Genomic DNA, 23,226 nt, shown 5'->3' on the forward strand with positions numbered 1-23,226 from the left:
ATTGGCTAATGTTTGAAAACTGTTCTGCATTCCCCAAATGGAAGGTACTCAGAGTGGTGTGAACGCTGGAAAGTGTGTGGCAGTTGCTAGGAGTGTAGAATTAGAGGAGAGTGAATCACTAGAAGACTTTTGGCAACTTAACTAGAAGCTGTGCATCTTAAAATTCTTGTCCAGGGTGAAACAGACACAACACAATAGTCTGTTATCATCACTTACAGTATTTCCTTTCTGACTCAGTGTTTTCAAGGTGTAGTAGCAGAGTTCAAGTTCAGACTTGGGCAACATACTGCCACTGTGAAAGCGTTAAGTGTAATGTCTCCTATCAGTTAAAAGGATAATTTAAAAGAAATTAGTGAACTTTTTAGCTGACAGCTCTTTATGGGGGTTTTTACTGTCAGGAAACTGCAGATCATAATTTCCCAATTCACTATTTGTCTATCTATATTTGTTAGAAATTAATTACTGTTTATATATTTGTGATTATTGATACCTTTGCTATGTTTCTTTGATTTTGTGATATAACAATGATTTAGATAATGGCTTACAGAGTACACTTATAAAGTTTGCGGATGATACCAAGCTGGGAGGGGCTGCAAGAGCTTTGGAGGATAGGATTAAAATTCAAAATGATCTGGACAAACTGGAGAAATGGTCTGAAGTAAATAGGATGACATTCAGTAAGGACAAATGCAAAGTACTCCATTTAGGTAGGAACAATCAGTTGCGCACACACAAAATGGGACATGACTGCCTAGGAAGGGGTACTGCGGAAAGGAATCTGGAGGTCATAGTGGACCATAAGCTAAATATGAGTTAACTGTGTAACACTATTGCAAAAAAAGCGAACATCATTCTGTGATGTATTAGCAGGAGTGTTGTAAGCAAGACATGAGAAGTAATTCTTCCGCTCTGCTCTGTACTGATTTGGCCTCATCTGGAGTATTGTGTCCAGTTCTGGGCACCACATTTCAGGAAGGATGTGGACAAATTGGAGAGAGTCCAGAGAAGAGTAACAAAACTGATTAAAGGTCTAGAAAACATGACTTATGGGGGAAGATTGAAATAATTGGGTTTGTTTAGTCTGGAAAAGAGAAGACTGAAAAGAGAAGACATGATAACAGTTTTCAGGTATGTAAAAGGTTGTTACAAGGAGGAGGAAGAAAAATTGTCTGTCTTAACCTCTGTGGATAGGACAAGAAGCAATGGGCTTAAATTGCAGCAAGGGAGGTTTAGGTTGGACTTTAGGAAAAAACTTCCTAACTGTCAGGGTGGTTAAGCACGGGAATAAATTGCCTAGGGAGATTGTGGAGTCTCCATCATTGGAGATTTTTTAAGAGCAGGTTAGACAAACACCTAGGAATGATCTAGATAATATTTAGTCCTGCCACGAGTGCAGGGGACTGGACTAGATGACCTCTTAGGTCCCTTCTAGTTCCATGATAACGTAATACTAATAACCACATAATAGATTAAAACATCCTCTGAATACTTGACTCTCTCATTCCCATACACTAACCCCATTCTCCACCAGGGTTCTCTGATATGATACTTGCATTGTCTTTGTGCGGTGCACCCTGGGAAGTCACAGCTGAGCAAAGCACAATTTTGGGACACTTGGAAAGGGAATAGTTGGGTTGTGGGGTTTTTTGGTTTTTACGTGCTAAATCTTGTGAGCTCCTCTCTAACTTATCTAGGAGGCCTCAGACTTTCTAATTTATTTTCAGTTTATCTTTAAATAAATATACTGCTCTTCATCAGAGTGTAAGGAAAGAATTAATCAGTTTCCCCTTGTTTGTTTGTTTTTAGGCTGCTTGTTGGCTCGCCATGGAGTGGGTATCCAGCTAACAGAATGGGAGATATCTACACATGTCCTGTTGACTCACTTGAAACCACATGTAAAAAACTGAATTTACAAAGTAAGTTGTAACTAATGCTGACTTAATGCAATTGTCCATTTTGCCTTACCTCCGTACCAGGACAGATTATTTGATAAACTCAAATTAGGCAGTCAGCACAGACCTACTGACCCTGATTAAGTGAAAAAGGACACTATTATTCTAAATAGTTTCTTTATTGCTGAGCATTCTTTGGTATGAGGGTAAGACTTGAAAAGAATCTGAAAAATATGGACAGTGGTATTAATAAGAAGATAGGGAGGGCATAACTTTTTCTTCTCCTTCCAACATAGCTTTTTATTTTTCTTTTAATACTAAAATTATCTTCATGTGTAGGCATATGGTTGTTATTGCTTCTTCCCATGTAATGTTGTTTTTGTTAGGCCTAGTAAAAAGAAGAGCTTTTTAGAGGACCACTCTGTTCTGCACTTCATTTATTACACATGCTGCCAGGGCAGTTTTAGCTTCTAGAGCCAGCTCAGTATAGAACTCTGATGCTACTTCCTGCTGTTTCTCTCTAACACTTTTACATCCGTTCTATATTAACTGTAGAATTAGTAGCAGTTGTAGAAGTGGTAGTATATATTATTTATATTGCAGCAGTGCTTAGGGGGTTCTGATTGGGGTCCATTTTGCTAGCACTTAACAAACACATAAAAAGACTGTTCCTACCCAGAACCCAGTGTAAAATGGGAGCCAACAATTAGATGTAGCAAATAGACAGGGCAACATAAGGCAATGATGAGATGTTTAAGAATACCATATGTTCAGATCCTCGTTTAATTTCTATTTTAGGTGCTATGGCATAAAGCATTTCTCTTCTCATACAAATCTTCCCATCATCCTATATTTTCTGTCTGAAATATCTAAGATTTGGGCTTGATCCAGTTGAGAGAGATCTGCTATCAGCAAACAATAAGAGTAGTCACTCAACCTACTAAAAACATTTGTACTGGATATAGTTAAACTGCCACTTGAGGAGTTTGGCTGCTTTGCCTATTTCCTGTAGCTCTTGAGAGCAGGCACTCTAATTATAAATGCTAATCTAGATATGTGACAAGGCCAGTTAATGTTGTCTAGCAAATTTCTCACACCAATTATCTTTCTTTTGTTTTGTCCCAGAAGCTTTTATGGGATTTGAAAAATTCCTCTTCCAAACTCTGGTTCCTTAAGCTTAAACTTTGAGTTGTGTAACCAAGGAACATATAATAGGAATTTAGGGTTTTTTTGCTATCCTTTAATCTCTTTATTTTTAGCTTTAACACGCATCCCAAATGTTACTGAGATAAAGGAACAGATGAACCTTGGCTTGACCCTAATAAGAAACTCAAAAACTGGAGGATTTTTGGTAAGTGTCAAAACTGTACTCAGTAAGTAGTAAAAAAATTATTTCTACTGTTGACCATTGATGGAAAATGTAGCAGCTGGAATGTTCCACTTTTGTAAACTAAATCTGAGCTGAAAATATTTCATTATACAACATGGAATAATATGTATTTTATATTACATTTAAAACATACATTAAAATAATGTTATTTAGGTTGCAAAGTAAAGCACTCAAAAGTTAGGAATTTCTCCTTTGTGCATCCATCCAGGGTTCCTGTGTTTTAAAAAAAAAAAAAAAAAAAAAAAAGTAGTATATGATCATGTAATTAAACACTGTATCATAAGGCACATGCCTAGGGAGCAGAATTAAAGTTGCACAGGAAAGAGGAGATGGCCCGGGCTATAGTCATTGAGTTTTTTCTTCATTATACTCTTTTGACAACAATCATGTTAAATATGAGTAGATTATAGTAACAGCAAACTAGGTTTCTTTTGCAATAGGTCAGTCTTGGTGGTGGTTGTTGCATTAATCCAAAAGGGTTTCTTTATTAATTTGCCAAGCAGTGCCTTTTACAAAAATCCATTTTTTCCAAGGTAGAGCATCTGCTTTTGTGAATACAAAGTCTGCTCCCTTTGTGTGTCCTCATGGCTTCGCCTTCACCAACCCAGCTTGTGGAGGAAGACCAGCTGTACCCCATAAAGGGATGTAGTAGCACACATGCTGCATGCTGGGGAACTTGAGTGAGAGTGCCTCCTACAATTCCCCCTGATGTGGTGCAGCTCTGCTCCACCTTCAGCATGGGCTACTTCCTAACAGCCACAAGAGAACCCAAGAGAGGAGTCAAGGCTAACCTAGTAACTAATTGAGATTAAGTAGTTGAGCTAAAGCTCCAAATCTTACTGGAGAATTAAGTGTTTTTCTTTTAATTTTGGCTGCCTCTTCCTTTGTGTGGATTAGCCCATAACATCCCAGGGCCACCTTTAAAAAAATGTTGTTGTCCTAAAGCACTTAGCAGCTTGGGAATTTTTCTCTAGCTCAGAATACAAATTTTCAGTTAAATATTCAGGCAAGTTTTGAGTTAGCAGTTTCAGATTGCTTCACTGTCTTTTTACTTTTAATTTCCAATATGTAAGGATTCTTTAAAAAATAACACTTGAGAGAGAGAGAGAGAAAGCTGAATTAAATGTTCACTTAAAATAATGTTGATAAATGAACTCTGTAGACAGCTAAAACTGCATTGGAATGGAAAATTCATATATAAAAGTATATACCACTCCACTTTTCTGACCCTCTGAAATATCTCTCTGGTTGTTGATAAATGAAGTATGAACTTATACCCTCAGATACCTTTAAAAGCTTTCATTTTCCATTGTCTCCAAATGCAGCTATCATATGCCAGCTTTGTATTCTGTAGATGCTGCAAAAACAATTCCTTATAGTTTACATTATGTACAATCTGTTTATATACTGTGAACAGTTATGTTCAAAGATCTACCACAGCAATGGTAGAGTTTACAAAATGGTGAATGATCAACACGTTTATAGATTATATTGATTCACTGTTGTGATGCATACATACTCCAGTTTAAGATTTATATATCATACACCAGTACAGTACCTAACGTAGTGAAACTAAATATAAAGCAGACACTTCACTATACTTTCTTTCCAGTTTAAAGTAAGAATGAGGTCTTCTTCAAGTGGCTAGGCATATTCCCACTTATGGGTACTGCACCCTTATGATGCTCTGAGAGGTGACGCTATAAAGAAGTGCCTCTTGATGCTATGGGGAACGGCGGGGGGGGGCAAGAGTGCTCTAGCTGACACTGCTAGAAGATGTTTTACTGTAAGGCACCACAAGGCATTGCAGTACCCATAGGTGGGAACATGCAGAGCCATGTTGAAGAACTCTGATTACAGGTAAGTAACCTTCATCATTATTCAGGATGTCCCAGTTGACTTGAATCATTTTAGAATTAATATTTTCTCTACTGCCCCTTATGTTATTGTATTAGTGTTCAAGAATTTATCATCATCTCTGGCCTCTTTTAGCCAATATAAGCTCTGATTCATCAAAGTACTTAAAAACATGCCTAATGTCAAACATACGAGCAACTCCACTGAAATCAATGGGATTACTTGTGCTTAAAAGTTAGGCATTTGCTTAAGTATCTTAGTGAATTGGCACTGAAAGCTCTGTTCTCTGATTCTTTAGGGTGAGAAAATTGTGACCAAAACCTGAATGATTCTTTTGCCTTCTAGAGTAAGGCCTGGTCCACACTAACCCCCCATTTCGAACTAAGGTACGCAAATTCAGCTACGTTAATAACATAGCTGAATTCGAAGTACCTTAGATTGAACTTACCGCAGGTCCAGACGTGGCAGGCAGGCTCCCCCGTCGATGCCGCATACTCCTCTCGCCGAGCTGGAGTACCGGCGTCGACAGCGAGCACTTCCGGGATCGATCCCAGAAGATCGATTGCCTGCCGCCGGACCTGGAGGTAAGTGTAGACCTACCCAAAGAGGCAACATTATTTATTAGCCATTATGAACTTTAATAATTAAAAATGTACATATTTCATGTAGAGTAATTTAAATTGTATCTAAATTGGACACACACATACACACATATATAATATGCGTGAGCCACTTTCTGTTCAAAAGCTTTCCTGATCCATGTGAATTCATTAACACTGACTGGATATCACAGGTATGATTACAGTAGACTATTTAACAGGAAGGAAAAATAAATTTAAGATTAATTAGAATATAATTGTTTTGTACATTAATAAAATGTTTCTGGGGTTGCAAAAATGTGTGTGTTGTATCTGTAGTCCTCCATAAACATTTTGAGCCAGACCTGGCCAACACATGTCCTATTTGCACTGCTTTGTTTCAATGCCATACCTTCCTGGCATCCCCAGTGTAGGAAGTATGGAACGGCTTCCGTATAAGGAGAGATTAATAAGACTGGGACTTTTCATCTTGGAAAAGAGACGACTGGGGGGGATATGACAGTGGTCTATAAAATCATAACTCGTGTGGAGAAAGTAAATGAGGAAATATTATTTACTCCTCATAACAAAAGAACCAGGGGTCACCAAATGAAATTAATAGGCAGCAGGTTTAAAACAAACAAAAGAAAGTATTTTTTCACACAAGGCACAGACAGCCTGTGGAACTCCATACCAGAGGATGTTGTGAAGGCCAAGACTATAACGGGGTTCAAAAAAGAACTAGATAAGTTCATGGAGGACAGGTCCATCAATGGCTATTAGCTGGGATGAGCAGGGATGGTGTCCCTAGCCTCTGTTTGCCAGAAGCTGGGAATGAGCAACAGGAGATGGATCACTTGATGATTACCTGTTCTGTTCATTCCCTCTGGGGCACCTGGCATTGGTCACTGTCTGAAGACAGGCTACTGGGTTAGATAGAGCATTGGTCTGACCCAGTATGGCTGTTCTTATGTTCTTAAGGTGTTCTGGGAGTAAGAGGAGTTTTGGCCATCTTCTGGCTGACCCCAAGATCATGGGGTGTGGGTGAAAAGGTGGCATAAAAGCCCCTTTTGTCCCCCATTCTGCCGTTCTGGTGCACTGAGGAAGATCCCAGCACACTGGAGCTTCAAGACCTATATCTTATTTTCTTGTTAGTTTACATTGGCCTTAGTAAAAAACTCTGAACCTGCCCCTGCCTATGAAACATCTGCTATAACAAATCCATTTTTTTAAATTTGGTACTTCAGCTTTTAAATTCTTGCCATGCATGGAAGAAACAGAAAAAAATTTAAAGACCCTAAATGACAAAAAAATATAGCCTTATGCAGTGTTGTTATAGCTGTGTTGGTCCCAGAATATTAGAGAGACAAAGTTGGTGAGGTAATATCTTTTATTGGACCAGCTGATGGTTACCTGTTCTGTTCATTCCCTTTGGGGCACCTGTCGGAAGATAGGACACTGGGGTAGATGCACCTTTGGTCTGACTCAGTATGGCTGTTCTTATGTTCAGCTTCTGTCCAATAAAAGATATTACCTCACCCACCTTGGGTCTCTAAAAAATATAGTCTTCAGATGTGTCTTTTTCTTTCTCTACTTATTTTTGCAAAAATCCTCTTACGATCAAGACTGAAGTTAGTACAGAGAAACAAAGAAGTTATAAATGTCTTAACCACAGTTTTGAAATATATTTTTTGTGGAACAAAAGAACAAAGAATTCTCAAATTAGTAAATCCATTATTTTCATGGTGTAGAGAGACACACACACAAAACACCTCATGAGCCAACAGAAAACATTTTGGTCATGCACTACGTGTAGTTAACAGATAATGCAAGTATTCTACAGCAAATACCAAAGACAAACTGCTACTGTGTGTGTGTGTGTGTGTGTGTGTGTGTGTGTGTGTGTGTGTGTGTATAAAATAATATGTGTGTGTATGTATGTGTGTGTACATAAGAAACAACTCATGGTAACAGTGCCACCTCGTGGTTAGTCTCAGTCAAAATTGTGTCTACCTGGGAGGGAGCTATTCCACTGATCTCCTGTGCTGTATTTGAATGTGACACTGTCATGAAGATATGTAAAATAGTGAAATGACAGCTTACATGTTGTTTTTATATTTTCCTCATTTTATTTTTTAAAGACTTGTGGTCCTTTGTGGGCCCAGCAGTGTGGAAGTCAGTACTATGCAACGGGAGTCTGTTCTGAAATCAGTCCAAGTTTCCAGATCTTAAGAAGCTTTTCACCTGCTCTTCAAAGTAAGGCAATGCATGTAAAATAGATTCAGTAATAAATAAATCCATTGAAATGAAGAGAGATGTCATGTAATGGAATCCTAAAGTGATTACATTTGAATTTTTTAAAATTCAGTTTAAAAGAGCCTAATCCTGAGGTTCACACTCAAGGCTTGATTCTAATCTCACTTACTGGTGAAAATCAGTAGTAACTTCACTTTTCTCTTTTAGACTGTTCCTCCTTCATAGATGTTGTTGTTGTGTGTGATGAGTCAAACAGCATTTATCCGTGGACTGCAGTGAGTGCGTTTTTGACAAAATTTGTCCAAGGCTTAGATATAGGCCCCACAAAAACTCAGGTAAGTCAAAAAACATTTTTTGAAACAGAAGGAAGGTAGCAATGAGTTTTATTAGCTATGTGTGACAAACTTAAAGGAAATTAAGTTTGCTAACATAAAGCTAACTCCTGGTCTGATCCTGAGAGAGCCTGAATATCTACAGCTCCCATTAAAGTCACTGGGATTTGCAGTAGTTGAGCATCTTTCAGGATCAGAGCTTTTGTCATAAAGCTAACTAATGTTTCAAAAGGGAATATTCCATTTTGATTAATTTATTCCAGTACATAGTTTGTGTCAAAAGAGAGATCTAGATTATTTCCAGTATACTTAAAGGTCTATTCTCCATTTAATAATGATGTGTAACAATCATTAAAAGAGTTGTGTGCATATATTGAGAGCAGAATACATCTTCCCTCCCTCCCCCGCCCCCCGAGTTTTATAGCTCATTACTCTCAGTATGGCTAAAGTTGTAAAACCTTTTCCATTTTAAGCCCACTTTTCATATAATCATAGCTTTCCAAAATTTACATCATTGGTGCAGAATTTTCCGTGCTTGTTTCTCTCTGAAAGTGGTGATTTTGAGAAAAATGATATTTTTAAATTTGAGGAGGATTTCCCCCCATTTTTAAAAAAGAACTAATCACCTATTTTTAGACCGTGTTCTAGCAAACATTGTCTCAATGTGAGCTAGCATTTTTTTGTTTTGAGATACCTTGATACATCAAAATCACTTTATGACCAGCAGTGGAAATTTTCCTGAAGACTAAAGTATGCACTTAAATAGAGGTGCATTTAATTTGATCCAGCAGCTATGTGCCTAAGAACTTCACCTGAAGGTTCTGAGGTGTACAAAACACATTCTTGTGTAGAATGGAACTTATGAGTCTAATAGGGGCAAGGAACTTTAAAATTCAATTTTTAAGGTTGCTCAAGCTAATATTCTCAGGATTTTTTTCTTTTAATTTTTTTCCTTAAAACCTGAAAACTAAATGCAAGATACTAGTATTGACACAACATTAAGATTGCAAGCTCAATCACTCCAAGTTTAGAAATTTCAAAAACCTTGGCAGTATTTACTCAGCCATATAACACATACTTAGTATCTTCATTTCTTCTTCACCATGGTAAATGTATGTCTTAATATACTTCTCTATTATTAATTTATACTGTAAAATAAAAGGGCTGTACAATGTTATCAAGTAATTTCCTCTGGAATTTCTATAGAGCAGGTCTAGATGAGATAGTGATAAAAATATTGACTGCTCTGTATCTATACTAGAGCACCCACCAGTAGAAATGCAGTGGTGGAAGCTATGTAGGGAACTTTTAGGGGGGAAAGAAGTCTAGCACAAAGAAGTAGATCGTGTCTTCATTTATTGTTGAGTAGGATAGATAAAGAAACAAGATGTAAATTACTGTAAGAATTTGTATCGTTATGTTTTACTTTCCAAACATGGGCAATAATGTTAATTGGGGTTGTATGTGATGAAGGAAAAATATACCACCTTGTATATAGAATTGTAGGACTGGAAGGTACTTTGATAGGTCATTGAGTCCAGTCCCCTGCACTGAAGCAGGACTAAGTATTATCTAGACCAGCAGTTCTCAAACTATGGGGCATGCCATTTGGAGGCATGGGAATGTGTCCAGGGAGGTGTGAGCTGTGTGCCTTTTTTTTTTTTTTAAAGAGCTCCGACTGTCAACCCCCTGGTGCTGGGGCTCGGGCAGAAGGGTCATGCACATCTGGGAGGCGGGGGGGAAGGGATAAAGGGGACAGCCAGAACGTGCCACCCAGGCTTGGGCTCTCCTTCCCCTCTCCTGCTCCTCTGTCCCTCACCAGGAGGCAATCTGGGCTTGGGCTCTCCTCCCCACTACTCCGTCCTTCACTGGGAGGCAGCCCAGGCTCGTGCTCTCCCTCTCACCCCCCTCCCATCCCCACATCTTCACTGGCAGGCTGCCTGGGCTCAGGCTCTCCTCCTTCCTCCCTCCCCCCCAACCAATCCCTCACTGGGAGGCAGCCTGGGCGTAGGCTCGCTTTCCTCTCCCCTCTCCCAATCCCTCACCTGGAGGTGGTGGTGGGGCTGTCAGCCCCAGGGCAGCAGCAACAGCGCAGAAATAAGGGTGGCAATGGGGCACTAAGTCTGCTGTGAAAAGTTATATTGACAAATATCACTTTTTACATTGCCACACTTACTTGTACGCTGCTGCTTGCGCAGAGTTGCCTTCAGAGCTGGGTGCCTGGCCAGCAGCTGCTGCTCTCCGCTCTACCTTCAGAACTGGGTGGCAGTCTATGTACTTGTGTGGCAAGGGATGGGGGCATAAACAACTACAGACACAAAGAATGGGGGGTGATCAAATAAGTTTGAGAACCACTGCTCTAGACATTCCCTGACAGTTTTTTGTCTAACCTGTTCTTAAATACCTTTAATGACCGGAGATTCCATAACTTCCCTAGGCAATTTGTTCTGGTGCTTAATTACCCTCAGAGCTGTGAAATTTTTTCTGACATCTAACCTAAATCTCCCTTGCTGTAATTTAAGTCCATTACTTCTTGTCCTCTCTTCAGTGGTTAAGAAGAACAGTTTATCACCCTCCTCTTTATAATGACCTTTTACATATTTGAAGACTGTTATCATGTTGCCTCTCAGTCTTCTCTTCTCCAGACTAAACAAGCCCAATTTTTTCAATCTTTCCTGGTAGGTCATGTTTCCTAGAACTTTAGTTGTTGTTGTTGCTCTCCTGTGGACTGCCTCCAATTTGTCCACATCTTTCCCAAAACATGGTGCCCATAACTGGACACAGTGCTCCAGTTGAGGCCTTATCAGTGCAGAGTAGAGTGCAAGAATTACTTCTCGTGTCCTGCTTTACAGCACTCTTGCTAATACATACCAGAACGCTATTTTGCAACAGTATTACATTGTTGACTCACATTTAGTTTGTGGTGCACTATGACCCCCAGACCTCTTTCCTGAGTACTCCTTCCTAGGCAGCCATTTCCCATTTTGTATCTGTGAAACTGATTATTCCTTCCCAAGTGCAGCACTTTGTATTTGTCCTTATTGAATTTCATCCTATTTATTTTAGACCATATCTCCAGTCGATCAAGATCATTTTGAATTTTAATCCTCTATAGATCCTGTGTATCAGTTTGACAATTAATTTGGTATTTTAATTCTGTGTAATTGATTTGAATGCATGACAATCTAACTTTTTTTTTTTTTTTTTTTGCAATGATGTTTAGGTGGGCTTAATTCAGTATGGTAATGATCCAAGGGTAGTGTTCAACTTGAATACCTACAAAACAAAAGATGATGTTGTTAAAGCAATGTCACAGACCTCTCAGAAAGGAGGAGACTTGACTAATACTTTCAAAGCAATTGACTATGCAAGGTAAAGTGCACTAATAATTGTTATGCTACTTTTGTAACTAAATACCGATCCTGGAAGGTGTTGAGCACTTCTTGAGAGGTTAGTACTGCTTCTGGTGCCCTTGGGGAATTAAAGTGCTCAAGAACCTCTCCGAAAGTTCTCACTACCTTCCATGATTAGTTCCTAAGAAAGATGCAAAATGACTTATGAGGCAAATTTTGCTCATTGACTCAATGGGACTGCACATGTTTAAATGTTTACAGGATAAGGCCTTGGTTGATTGTGAGAGAACCATCACAGTATCAAACCCTTTCTCCAATGGGACTTCTGACTTTGTAGTGTTAGCAGCAGTAAAAAGTAATAAAAACTTACTTTGGGCAGTAAAATAACTCCGATTACACACACGGGGAATGATCTGTTAAGTAAGCAGGCACTGTTTTTACACAATCATTTTTCAGAATAGAACTGTACTTTTAATAGGGGTCTGAACACTAACTGACTCAGAGACCTTGGGCTACTTGTTTAGGGACAGATTCTGAATACAGTAGGTTCCAAATTTATAGCGGTGCCACAGGGATCATCCTTGTTTTCATTTCCCTCTGTATCTGCAAAATGGAGCTAATCCCTGATTTTTTTTGCCTCACAGGAGTATTGAGAGTGAAGCTGGTCAAAACGTTTTTGGACAATTTTTTTTTTTTTAATCAGAACATAAATTTCCACAGGAAATTCAGATTAAAGATTATTCAGATAAAATTTTTCACATCTCTGACCAAAAAATGTTTCAGGTTTTGATGTTTGAACAGTTCTTTGAAGGCAAGAAGTGCAGTAAGTGCTAAACTATTATTAATGAAGGATTTTGGCCAAGATTTCAAAACCTATTTAGGCACTGTTGTGCTATACCTAACTGATTTAGGAGCCTAAATATGATTTTCAAAAGTGATTTAGGCATTTAGGAACCAAAATCCCATTGAAAGACAATTTAGGGATTTAGACTCCTAAATACCTAGATCCCTTTTAAAAATGAGAGCTAAAATCAGTTAGGCATAGCACAGCTCAGGTGTGGCACAGCAGTGCTTAAATATGTTTAAAAATCTGGGCCTATGTGTTACAGTAAAAAAAACACTCCAGATGCACTTGTTCTAAGTCAATGATGGAAGCATTAATTAAAATATGCATATAAAATGGCATACATTATATACATTCGCATTTAATAAGTCTAGTGCTTTATTTATCACAGACGTCATGCTTTTTCCTCTGAATCTGGTGGACGGCCCACAGCCACAAAAGTAATGGTCGTTGTGACAGATGGTGAATCACATGATGGCTCAAGTTTGAAAGAAGTGATAACTAAATGCAATGAGGACAAAATAACCAGATTTGGCATAGCTGTAAGTAATACTAGAATTAATGCTGTAATTTTGGTGGGACTGATTTAATTAAAAGTATTCATGCATCATTATATCAGCGAGACTGGGATGCAGAGGGAGTTCATCTTTAGGAACCACTGTAATATCAGCAGGCTTTAATTCATTCGAATTATTATTGTTATCCAGCAACAGAGAGTCCTTTGGCACCTTTAAGACTAATAGATGTATTGGAGCATAAGCTTTCATGATATTCTCAGTGATATTCTTTTTAGTTCCCGTTGTATATGAAATACAAGATATTTCAAAGTTGGTAAGTTGTTCAATAAAATGAATTCAGAATGCAGGGCTTGATCCTCTGCTGCCCTACACCTTGGATAGTCATTTACCGTGTATGAAGGGATTGGAAAATTCTACCATTCTGCTTTTGTAGCATTACACATCCACTTTGTGCTCCTTCGGCCTGGGTGGAAATGACTGCACCAGTTGCAAAGTGGGGCAATTCAGATTCAGTTTATAGACCTTAATATTTATTATAAATGGCAGAATGTTGTGTTTTTTCTTACGCATTCCCGTCAGTTCACCTTACCTACAGATGTCAGGAGGCTGATGTAAAATCCATGATGGGAAGGGTGTGAAGGATCAAGGGAAACTACAGACTTTGCCTGGAGTGTGCACATTAATTTCATTTTCCTGTCACGTATAAAATATCTCTCTGTGTGTGATACTGAGGGAAATGGAGCCACACTGAGGTTTCTTTTTCTCTCTTTTCAAGGTTTTGGGATACTTAATCAGAAATGAACTTGATACTAAAAATTTAATTAAAGAAATCAAAGGAATTGCGAGTCTTCCGACAGAAAAGTATTTTTTTAACGTGTCATCTGAGGCTGCACTATTGGAAGAAGCAGGAACACTGGGAGAACGCATATTTAGCATAGAAGGTAATATACCCATTGGAGCTGAGGAGTTGTTGACAGTTTACACCAGCTAAGGATCTATTCCCTGTTTTTATTAAGGGGTTACAGGCTGTCTTTGCATGAATGTATGATAAATGCTGATGTGACCCATTCATTATTAAAATCTTGATAAACATTATTACCTTTTTACCAATTAGATTTCCACACTCTCTACAACTGTTGTATATATTTTGGGTGAACTTTTGGGAGCAAATTATTTATTTGACAAATTGTTCCAGTCATGCTTCAGCTGACTTCAATGGCAGAAGGATTGGGGCCAATATGTAGCAACAATAATGTTTAACAGACTTAATGATATATGAATAACTTTCAAAATAATGGTTATTGTACCAGGTACCGATCAAGGTGATACATTCCAAATGGAAATGTCACAAGTGGGCTTCAGTGCGTATTACTCACAAAAAAAGGTACGTATATTTAATCATGTAGTGTATAATGCTGGTATGATATACAAACTGTCTCAAATGAAATATGTAGATATAATTACATATACATAAGTTGTTGTATAAATTTAACAAAATAAGAATAATAAGCAACAATGCAATATACAGATCAAATTTCATTTATATTTTCTTCTAATATAAAACAGGAAAGTGGAACACAAGTGGTTTTATCAGTAGTACCACAAAACTAAATTACATCACGGTTGCAAGGAGAGAGAAAATATACCATAATGAAAAGTGAAATAATACTTTTTATTATAGCATTAACGTTGAATAATGGCTTCTATTCTAAGCGCTCCTCTTTTTTTTTTTTCAGCTGCTTATAATTTTCCCAAACACATTATGCAAATTGGGTTGGATTTTTTTTATCATTATTATTTTAAGTTTGGTCAAAATCAGTTTAGCCATTTCTGAGTTCACCAAGCATGAACAATTCTTCTGTTCTAATTTGATGTCTTGTGCTTGAATAACTCAGAAAATTGAAACTAAATATTTCAAAACTAGCTTGTTCGTTAACATTCATGGAGATGTAAGTAACAGTATGAAGAACGTGTGTGTAGTATTTTAAAAGTTAAAAATGTTTTGCACCTTTCATATAAACACATTTTAAAACTATTTTTTCATATTAAACATGTTTAAGGATACCTCAACCAAATAAAGAATTCCTAGTCTAAATATGCAAAGTCCAACCGCAGTTCAAGCAGTTTTCAAGCTCTGCAAACCTAATACATATATCCATTTTTAATTTCTTCCCTAAAAACAAAAAAATAGGGAAGTTTACATGAATAAAAGGTTGAATTCATATTTCAATACATGAATTCAATATTAATGCAACATTAAGCTTGTGAGACAGTTAAAGTCAGGATATAGCAAAAATTAAGCAATCTCTCTCTGCTTAGTCAGGCAAGTTGCATATGAGCAAATATTTTCTATTCCCATTTTCCTTTTTAAGGCATCAGTTCAACAGGGTTCTTAAGCACACAAGTAACTTTAAGAATTTGAATACAGTAGGGCCTCAGAGTTGCGCACACAAGAGAGATGAACTGACCAGTCAACCACACATACATTTGGAACCAAAAGTCTACAATTAGGCAGCAGCAGAGACAAAAAAAAGCAAGTACAGTACAGTACTGTGTTAAATGTAATCTACTAAAAAAATAAAGGAAAAGAAGCATTTTTTTCTGCTTAGTAAAGTTTCAAAACTGTATAAAGTCAATGTTCAGTTGTAAACGTTTGAAGGAACAACCATAACATTTTGTTCAGAGCTACAGAACATTTCAGAGTTACGAACAACCTCCATTTCCGAGGAGTTCATAACTCTGAGGTTCTACTGTAGTCCAATTGATGGGGGTTTGGGCAAGTAATTACCATATATAAACAGTTTATACATAAACTATCTTAATTGGGTATTACATTTTAAAAGACCTTTAGGAAGAAGAGGGAAGCCCACACTTCTCTTAGGCGTCCATCTGCATGGCAAAAATTTGTAAATATTTTTCTGCCTCCAGTGTTGTTTCCAGTGATTGAAGCTATTGTGTATATAGGAGTCAGGATTGGGGTTACAGGGAGGTTATTACTATGTCATTTTACTCACCTCTGAGGGTTTAGAGTATCTAAACATAATTAATTTAAATGGATTACACCACACATATACTGTAACTTCTGCTTTCCTTGTACTTATGGAAGAGTAGGTAGCTCTAAAATTCTGATTTTATTTTTTTAAGGATGTTCTGATGCTAGGTGCTGTTGGGGCTTATGATTGGAGTGGGACTGTAGTCCAGGAGACCTCAAATCAAGTGACTACATTCCCTAATCAAGCATTTGAAAAAATTCTACAAGACAGAAACCATAGCTCGTATTTAGGTAAGGGGCTGTAACATTTGTTATGTAGCATATCTAAAGTTAATCAAAGATGGGCAACAATGGCAAATTACCTTCCAACAGTCTCCTGTTTAAGAACTGATTTGAGAGGAAAGGGAAATTCTGTACATAAATGGATTTCATTTACTGGTCAATTGATTCACTGAAACGGAATGACACATTTTAATTATTTTTAAAACTCTGAATGAATGTTAACTGAAATATTAATGACATAAGATGAAAAATTCTTGGGACACATACATTACAAGAATGTAAGAAATTACAGGGATTGAAAAAGGCTACTTAGTTTATAATCAGGGGTCTGTTTATATCCCTGATTTTTGTTTGCATATATACTTCCTATTTGACCTTAGGTTAGAAGCTTATTTAGTTGTCAGCAACTCATCCATGCTCACTCCTTCAGTGGCCTTTCCCAGTTTGATTTATGTTCTTAGTAACATCACTGCAGTTTAATAGACATTTTATTTATATCCGCTATTAATTTTCTGACTTACATTTCTGTTCTCAGCCAAAACCAGCAAACTTTACAGCTTGGTGACCTGCTATATCCCCCACACTGATAGAATATGTACTTTGGAACAGTGAGAGCCAGGAGAGTTAGATATCTTGTAATATACAGGAAACCAACCGTTTTTGTTGAGGCTTTCACCATTCATTTTTGATAGACTTGTTTTTCCATCCTAATGAGGGATTTCTGTACGGCAGTCTCTGGTTGATCCCTTTACCCTTTATCAATGCCATTAAACACCAAAATGACTCTTCTTAGAATAAAAGTTTACATTTGCTTGGTAAAACTTCTCCAAGTTTTACTACTAAATTGCTCTTCAGTGTAAGCCTAAACCTTACAGCAAAATGTTTTTGTTCTCTTCTGTTAAAGTAAATTTAGTGTAGTAATACAATAGAAATACAAAATATGTAGTAAAACTGGTTTACAGAGATAATATGTACTTAAAATGCTTCCCAGTATTAAGGTATTTCCTGCAGAGCAGCTTAAGTTATAATACTGGTGGAGAGGATTAAATTTTTTTAGAAAAAGTCAATCAATCTGAAACCTATGATTGATGGACTGTTAACATATCCTACCATGTACAGTCAAGCACTGTAGTGTGTTCATTAACTGGGATTAGTGGTTTTGTGTCTTGTGGGAGAGTGCATTGAGCCCATCATAATCAGTGGGTTTCCTTCCCAGACATGGCCCGATTTGAAGAATGGCTGTGATGGTGGCCTCTAGTTCCTTCTCCCTCCTTCATTGCAGGGCCACCTTTTTTCCTAACTCTCATTTGCATTCAGCTGACATTTTTGTTGTCTGCTTCTTGCTCTATAAGCCAGTGTTTTCCTACAAATCGGTCAGGAGCAGTTGTATTTCACTCTCCTCCCCTGAAAACCATATCTCCTTAACAAATAAATGCAAGTGTAAGTGAGCTAGGTGATGAGTGACAACGTAACTTCCAAACTTGAATCTCTGACCTGGCCGTGCAGTGTTTTGCCGCTAGGACACCATGTCATCTCATCTTCTGTTCTTCTAATGGGTAACTAAGGACTTGTGTATGCAGGGGAATAGTTATTGCGGAATAGCTATTCTGCACTAGCTCCACATATAGACACTCTTAGGGCAGGTCTACACATAAAATGCTGCAGTGCAGCTGTGCCTCTGTGCCTCTGTAGTGCTTCAGTGAAGACACTACTATGCCAACGACAGAGCTTCTCCCATCAGTGTAGTTAATCCACCACCACTAGACACAGTAACTATGTCAACTGAAGTCCTTCTGTCGACATAGTACTGTCTACCCTGGGGACTAGCACAGTATAACTGTTGCTCAGAGCTGTGGATTTTTCACATCCCTGAGCAATGTAGTGATACCAATGTAAGTTTGTAGTGTAGACCTGGCCTTATTTTATAACAAGGGCCTTTATGTGTTTTAACTTAATCCACTTTGGAAGTGCAGAATGAGAATGTTTCCACAGAGAGTTTGTGCAGAATAGCTATTGAGCTTTAAGTTCATGCCCTAGCTTATAACCTTAGTAGGCAACCCCTAACTCTGCCTACTTTACTAGATAATATCTCACAACTGTCATGTTGACTTCTTTTCTAGGTTATTCTGTCGCTATTATCTCAACCCAGAACACTGTCTATTTTGTTGCTGGTGCACCAAGATCAAACTACACTGGCAGAGTAGTGGTTTATGACATTGACAGCCATGGCAGAGTCATGGTTGTTCAGTCCCAGAGAGGGGATCAGGCAAGTACAATCATTTTATTCATGGACATAAATTTTGTAGATATGCTGCACTGAAACTGGTTATTCATGGTTGGCAGCGGTAATGTATGTCTTTTTAAAATTATTTTTTTCTTGCAAAACGTTTAGCATCATATCTGTCCGTTCCCCTGTAGCTACACTCTTGCAGTGAATTTGAGATTTTCTGTAACTTTGATACAGTCTCTCGTGGAATCATGGCAATTAGGTATGGGAAAAACATTATCAGGCCCTCTATGTAAATACCTCTAGTTGGGGGATACTCCACTGACATCCATCCACTCTTCATGTGAGGTCTTCTGGAGGAGAGATGGTACCGCAAGATTGATTTGCAAGTTCATGATATTCCTTTTTCTCCATTGTAAAAGCCTTGTCATGATGCTGAAAGTTTGAATGTTTATGTTATGAAAGCAGACAAATATAAAAGTAAATCACAGGTCAGGCTATTTCATGTGCACATTTTAACATTAAAAAAGAAATAAATTGTACAGCACTCTTTTCTCCATTTATAGTCTCATTACACTATGTTAGTGCCATAGCAGAAGCAGTATGATGCTGTCCAAAAAGTAATGAAGAGAAACAAAGTGGGTTAGGTAATAATGGATATTCAGTAAGTGGCTGAATCTTCTAACACGTAGGCATGTTACACAAGTTGCTTTTCTTGTGAGCGGTCCCATTTAATTCAGTTGGACTGTTCACACACACACATGCAGGATGAGGTGCAGAAACAGTGTAATTTAAAAAAGACATAAATAAATTACTTTTGTGTTATCAATTCCAGATTGGCTCCTACTTTGGCAGTGTGGTGTGTGCAGTGGATGTTAACAGAGATTCAGTTACAGATGTGCTGCTAGTAGCTGCACCAATGTTCATGAATGAGCTAAAGAAAGAAGAGGGAAGAGTTTATATGTTTTCCATCACAAAGGTAAAAAAGAATGGGAGGGTGGGGAGGAGGGCTAAGGACCTAAGTTCATGTTCTGGATATGTTGCTAGCACCGAGATCTGACATCCACATTCATGACAGACCCATGATATTCTCAATTCTAGCACCAAGTTCTTGCTGTGATTTCCTTGGACAGAAGTACTGCTGAAAAGAAGCAGAGTCCACTGTTGTCGGATTTGTCACCTAGGCCACATTATATTGTTTCTGCCTCCTGATTGACTGACTGAAATTTTTAAAACAGGAGATTAACAAACATCTGGTAGATATTTTCAGATGAATACATGTTTGTAGTAAAATTCCTGTAATGCTTGGCGTTTGTGGACAGTCTTATGACTGAATGGTGGATACCTGAATATTCATGCTAGACATTCAGTATGACTCCATGCAGCATAGAAAACACAGAGAAGGATGGGGAGTGTTACTATTTTATCAGTTCTAGTTAGAACTACTGATGTAAAACTAGTGCATTTGATACTTATGGGCCATAATCAGCAGCCCTTACATCAAAGCCTTTGAGTAGCAATTAAGGATTGCAAAGCTGTTTCCTATATTACTAGGTGGAGGAATCAATCCCTATCTGCTCTGAAACTTTTCTGCATTTATTTTTTTTTGTTTTTTTAATTGAGTGCTGGCCCCTGGTAGGGAGCCTGAGAAACAAATGCCATTTCAAGAATATGGGAGGTGCTGGGGAGTGAGAACTCACATACACTGAGCCAATGAATGTGGAGAATACTGGGAGTGGCAGAAAAGAACTCAACCTGCTCAGAGTTCTAATTCTGCTTCTGTCAATAGCATTTTCCCCCAGGCTGTTAAGCAGGACGAAGGTGCTACTGAGGAGAGCTGATACAACAGTTCACTTTGATAATAGGCAAAAAAACCAAAAACAAAACCCAAACATCTAGTGGATGGATTTTTCACGTTTGCAAATAGAAAATGATTGGAAAACTATGATTTAATATTTTTAATCGAATTTTAAAATAGCATGGAATTATGTAATTTGCCTGTGCTACAGGAATTAAGTGCTAACCATTGTGGATAAACAGTCTGACTAGCATAGCTAGCATATTTGTGTACAAAACAATGAGAATATATGGCAAACATAAAGATATTTGTTTTGACGATGCTTTTTAAGATAGATAATGCAATATTACCACATAGACTGTTTTTCAACACTTTTTCTTCAGTTGGCAGTAGGAAGGTCAGGAATACTAGTGTTTCCACAAATGGGTTTTGCATTAGCTAGTAGGAAATTCCATTTCTGTTTCAAAGAATTATGTCCAGTTACAAGAATTTCCATTCTCAGTGCGTAAAAATTGGTAATCCAAAGCTGGACCATATTGTGATCATCTAGTCTGACATTCCAGTACAACACAGGCCATAAAATTTCCCCAAAATAATTCCTACAGCATATCCAAGAGAAACATCCAATCTTGATTTAAAAATAGTCAGTGATGGAGAATCCACCATGACCCTTGGTAAATTGTTCCAATGGTAAATTACTCTCACCATTAAAAATGTATCAATGGATATTTGAAAAATTTTGGAACATTTAGAACAATCAGATGAGGAAACTGAGGATTGTAAAGACTCAGAAATGCATTTACATGTGCAATTAATACTTCTCTTTGCATGCTTTAATTTTTCTGCTGCAACATTTGCTATGACTGAAAGACCTAACAAAGCTAAGTGAATAGGTAACATGATGGCATATACAGTTCAGTGCTGGCAAGTCCAAGGAAATGCACATTGGAAAAGAATAATGCAGATATTTTTTCCCTTTAATCTACTGACACAGTAGTTTTGTTCTTTCTTCTATTCTTAAAAGGGAATTTTGGATCAACAAGAACTCTTAGAAGGTCCACAAGGGTTAGAAAATGCTCGATTTGGATCTGCTATGGCGACCCTTTCAGATATTGATTTGGATGGTTTTAATGATGTGATAATAGGTGCACCTTTAGAAAATCAGAACTCTGGAGCAGTTTACATTTACAATGGCAATCTAAGGACTATACGTACCAAATATTCACAGGTAAATAACTTTGTTACATAATACTGTATTCAAAGGCTTGTGATGTGATACAAAATTCAGCTAGATTCAAACTAAAGGATTTGATATAATGAGGGTTTTTTTGTTAGCTGGTATTCTATCCCCTTTAAATACTGTGTCATATTCGGTAGACTCTTACTGGCTATTTTCAGCATCACTTCCTTTTCTTCCACCATATGCCAGCTCTAAATTCTCCCAGGATAACACCTGTGCAGCTGATAGCTAGGGGTACAGAGATAGGTGACGTGAACATTTGTTGGGAGGAAGCCTAGCCCACTGAATCTATAGTTACATTTTTAATCCTGTACACCAAGTTGACTCATTTCCAGAAAAGGTTTTAGGCAGCCCATTATTTAGCCTTATAGAGTTGGTGCACACCAGAAAATATTGGGTTAATTCCAAATGTGAAGGCTTTAAAAGTATAGTATTTAAGGAGGAGACTTTCAAAGGCACAAAGGGGAATTAGATACCCAAATCCCATAGATTGAAATAATAATATTGTAACATGTTTCTCTCATGAGAATTCTCCTGATGCAAAAAAGTTTTGTTAGAAGATTTGTTAAATTTTCCAGTCCTTGAGAATTGCTTCATGTGAGATGGAAATAAAGCTTTTCAATAATGACTAGTTGGCATGCAGCAATCTGTCTGCTTGGTCAATTTACTTCCAAGATTTAAAAAAAAAATTATTTGCTGTCTCAGAAAAAAGGAACCCTTACAAATAATAGAGAGACCATCCACAAAAGAGTTTGTCTAAACAAATATGTTGCATCCTAATAGAATAAATGTGAAAATCAAATGCTTATGCTGCTGTTTGTCAGTAATCAAGTTCTCTTTTTCTAGAAAATTTTAGGATCAAATTCTGCTTTCGGACAACTACTCCTGTACTTTGGAAGATCAGTAGATGGCCATAGAGACTTAAATGGTGATGGCATTACTGATGTATCTATTGGTGCCGATGGAAATGTGGTTCAACTCTGGTTAGTCAATTATTTTGGCCAGTGTTTTAATATTTTGGATATAAGTAGTGCATTTGTTTAACGAAATAGCAAAACATTCCCCAACCTCCAACCCACCTCCACTCATGGCATGTGTATGGCACTAACGCATTTGTTTTCTCATGATTATGCTAATAGAGTATCTAGTTGAAAAATAGTGTTGGACTACCCTATTTTCAATTGCCAGTAACGAATAATGGACTGACCTGTTTGGAAGAGCTGTTCTATAGAGTAAGCAAATAGAGCAGTGAAATAAAATTGGCACCTATTTCTGACAAAATTAACCTTTTCTGTCCGGTGGACAATGCATACCTGCCAAGACAGTTTACAAGTTTCATCACATAAAAACAAGAACAGTTACCCAGTATTGCTTTGGGAAGCACTTGTGAATGTCTACACAGCAACTGTCAGCCAACTTGAGTTTGGGTTGTGGGGCTGTTTCATTGCTGTGTACACTTCTGGGCTCAGACTGGATCCCAAGCTCTGGGACCCTCCCACCTCGTGGGGTCCTAGAAGTCCATACTTCAGCCCAAGTCCGAAGTCTACGCAGCAATGAAACAGCCCCACAGCCCAAGTCCTGTGAGCCCAAGTTGGTTGGTATGGGCAAGCCCCAGGGTTTTCTTTGCTGTGTAGACATATCCATTGTGTGCAGCACATTGCATGGTG

General features: G+C 37.8%; 1 protein-coding gene across 3 annotated transcripts in view; it reads left to right on the forward strand.

The window, feature by feature from the left end:
* The window catches only part of ITGA2 (integrin subunit alpha 2), a 100,272-nt gene that overhangs the window by 46,530 nt on the left and 30,516 nt on the right, over positions 1 to 23,226 (forward strand). For all 3 annotated transcript variants that reach the window (XR_010602161.1, XM_005282174.4, XM_065598910.1), the window contains exons 3-15: positions 1,807 to 1,916; positions 3,152 to 3,243; positions 7,859 to 7,973; positions 8,181 to 8,308; positions 11,529 to 11,677; positions 12,894 to 13,044; positions 13,796 to 13,961; positions 14,331 to 14,404; positions 16,165 to 16,303; positions 18,415 to 18,560; positions 19,357 to 19,500; positions 21,344 to 21,547; positions 22,406 to 22,542. Coding sequence is in view for 2 of the 3 variants with exons in the window: in XM_005282174.4 (XP_005282231.1) it covers positions 1,807 to 1,916; positions 3,152 to 3,243; positions 7,859 to 7,973; positions 8,181 to 8,308; positions 11,529 to 11,677; positions 12,894 to 13,044; positions 13,796 to 13,961; positions 14,331 to 14,404; positions 16,165 to 16,303; positions 18,415 to 18,560; positions 19,357 to 19,500; positions 21,344 to 21,547; positions 22,406 to 22,542 (1,755 nt within the window). In the remaining variant the exon portion in view is untranslated. The remainder of the gene's footprint in view (positions 1 to 1,806; positions 1,917 to 3,151; positions 3,244 to 7,858; positions 7,974 to 8,180; positions 8,309 to 11,528; positions 11,678 to 12,893; positions 13,045 to 13,795; positions 13,962 to 14,330; positions 14,405 to 16,164; positions 16,304 to 18,414; positions 18,561 to 19,356; positions 19,501 to 21,343; positions 21,548 to 22,405; positions 22,543 to 23,226) is intronic.

The sequence above is a fragment of the Chrysemys picta genome, chromosome 6, assembly GCF_011386835.1.
Source record: "Chrysemys picta bellii isolate R12L10 chromosome 6, ASM1138683v2, whole genome shotgun sequence".
NCBI classification, from domain to species: Eukaryota; Metazoa; Chordata; order Testudines; family Emydidae; genus Chrysemys; species Chrysemys picta.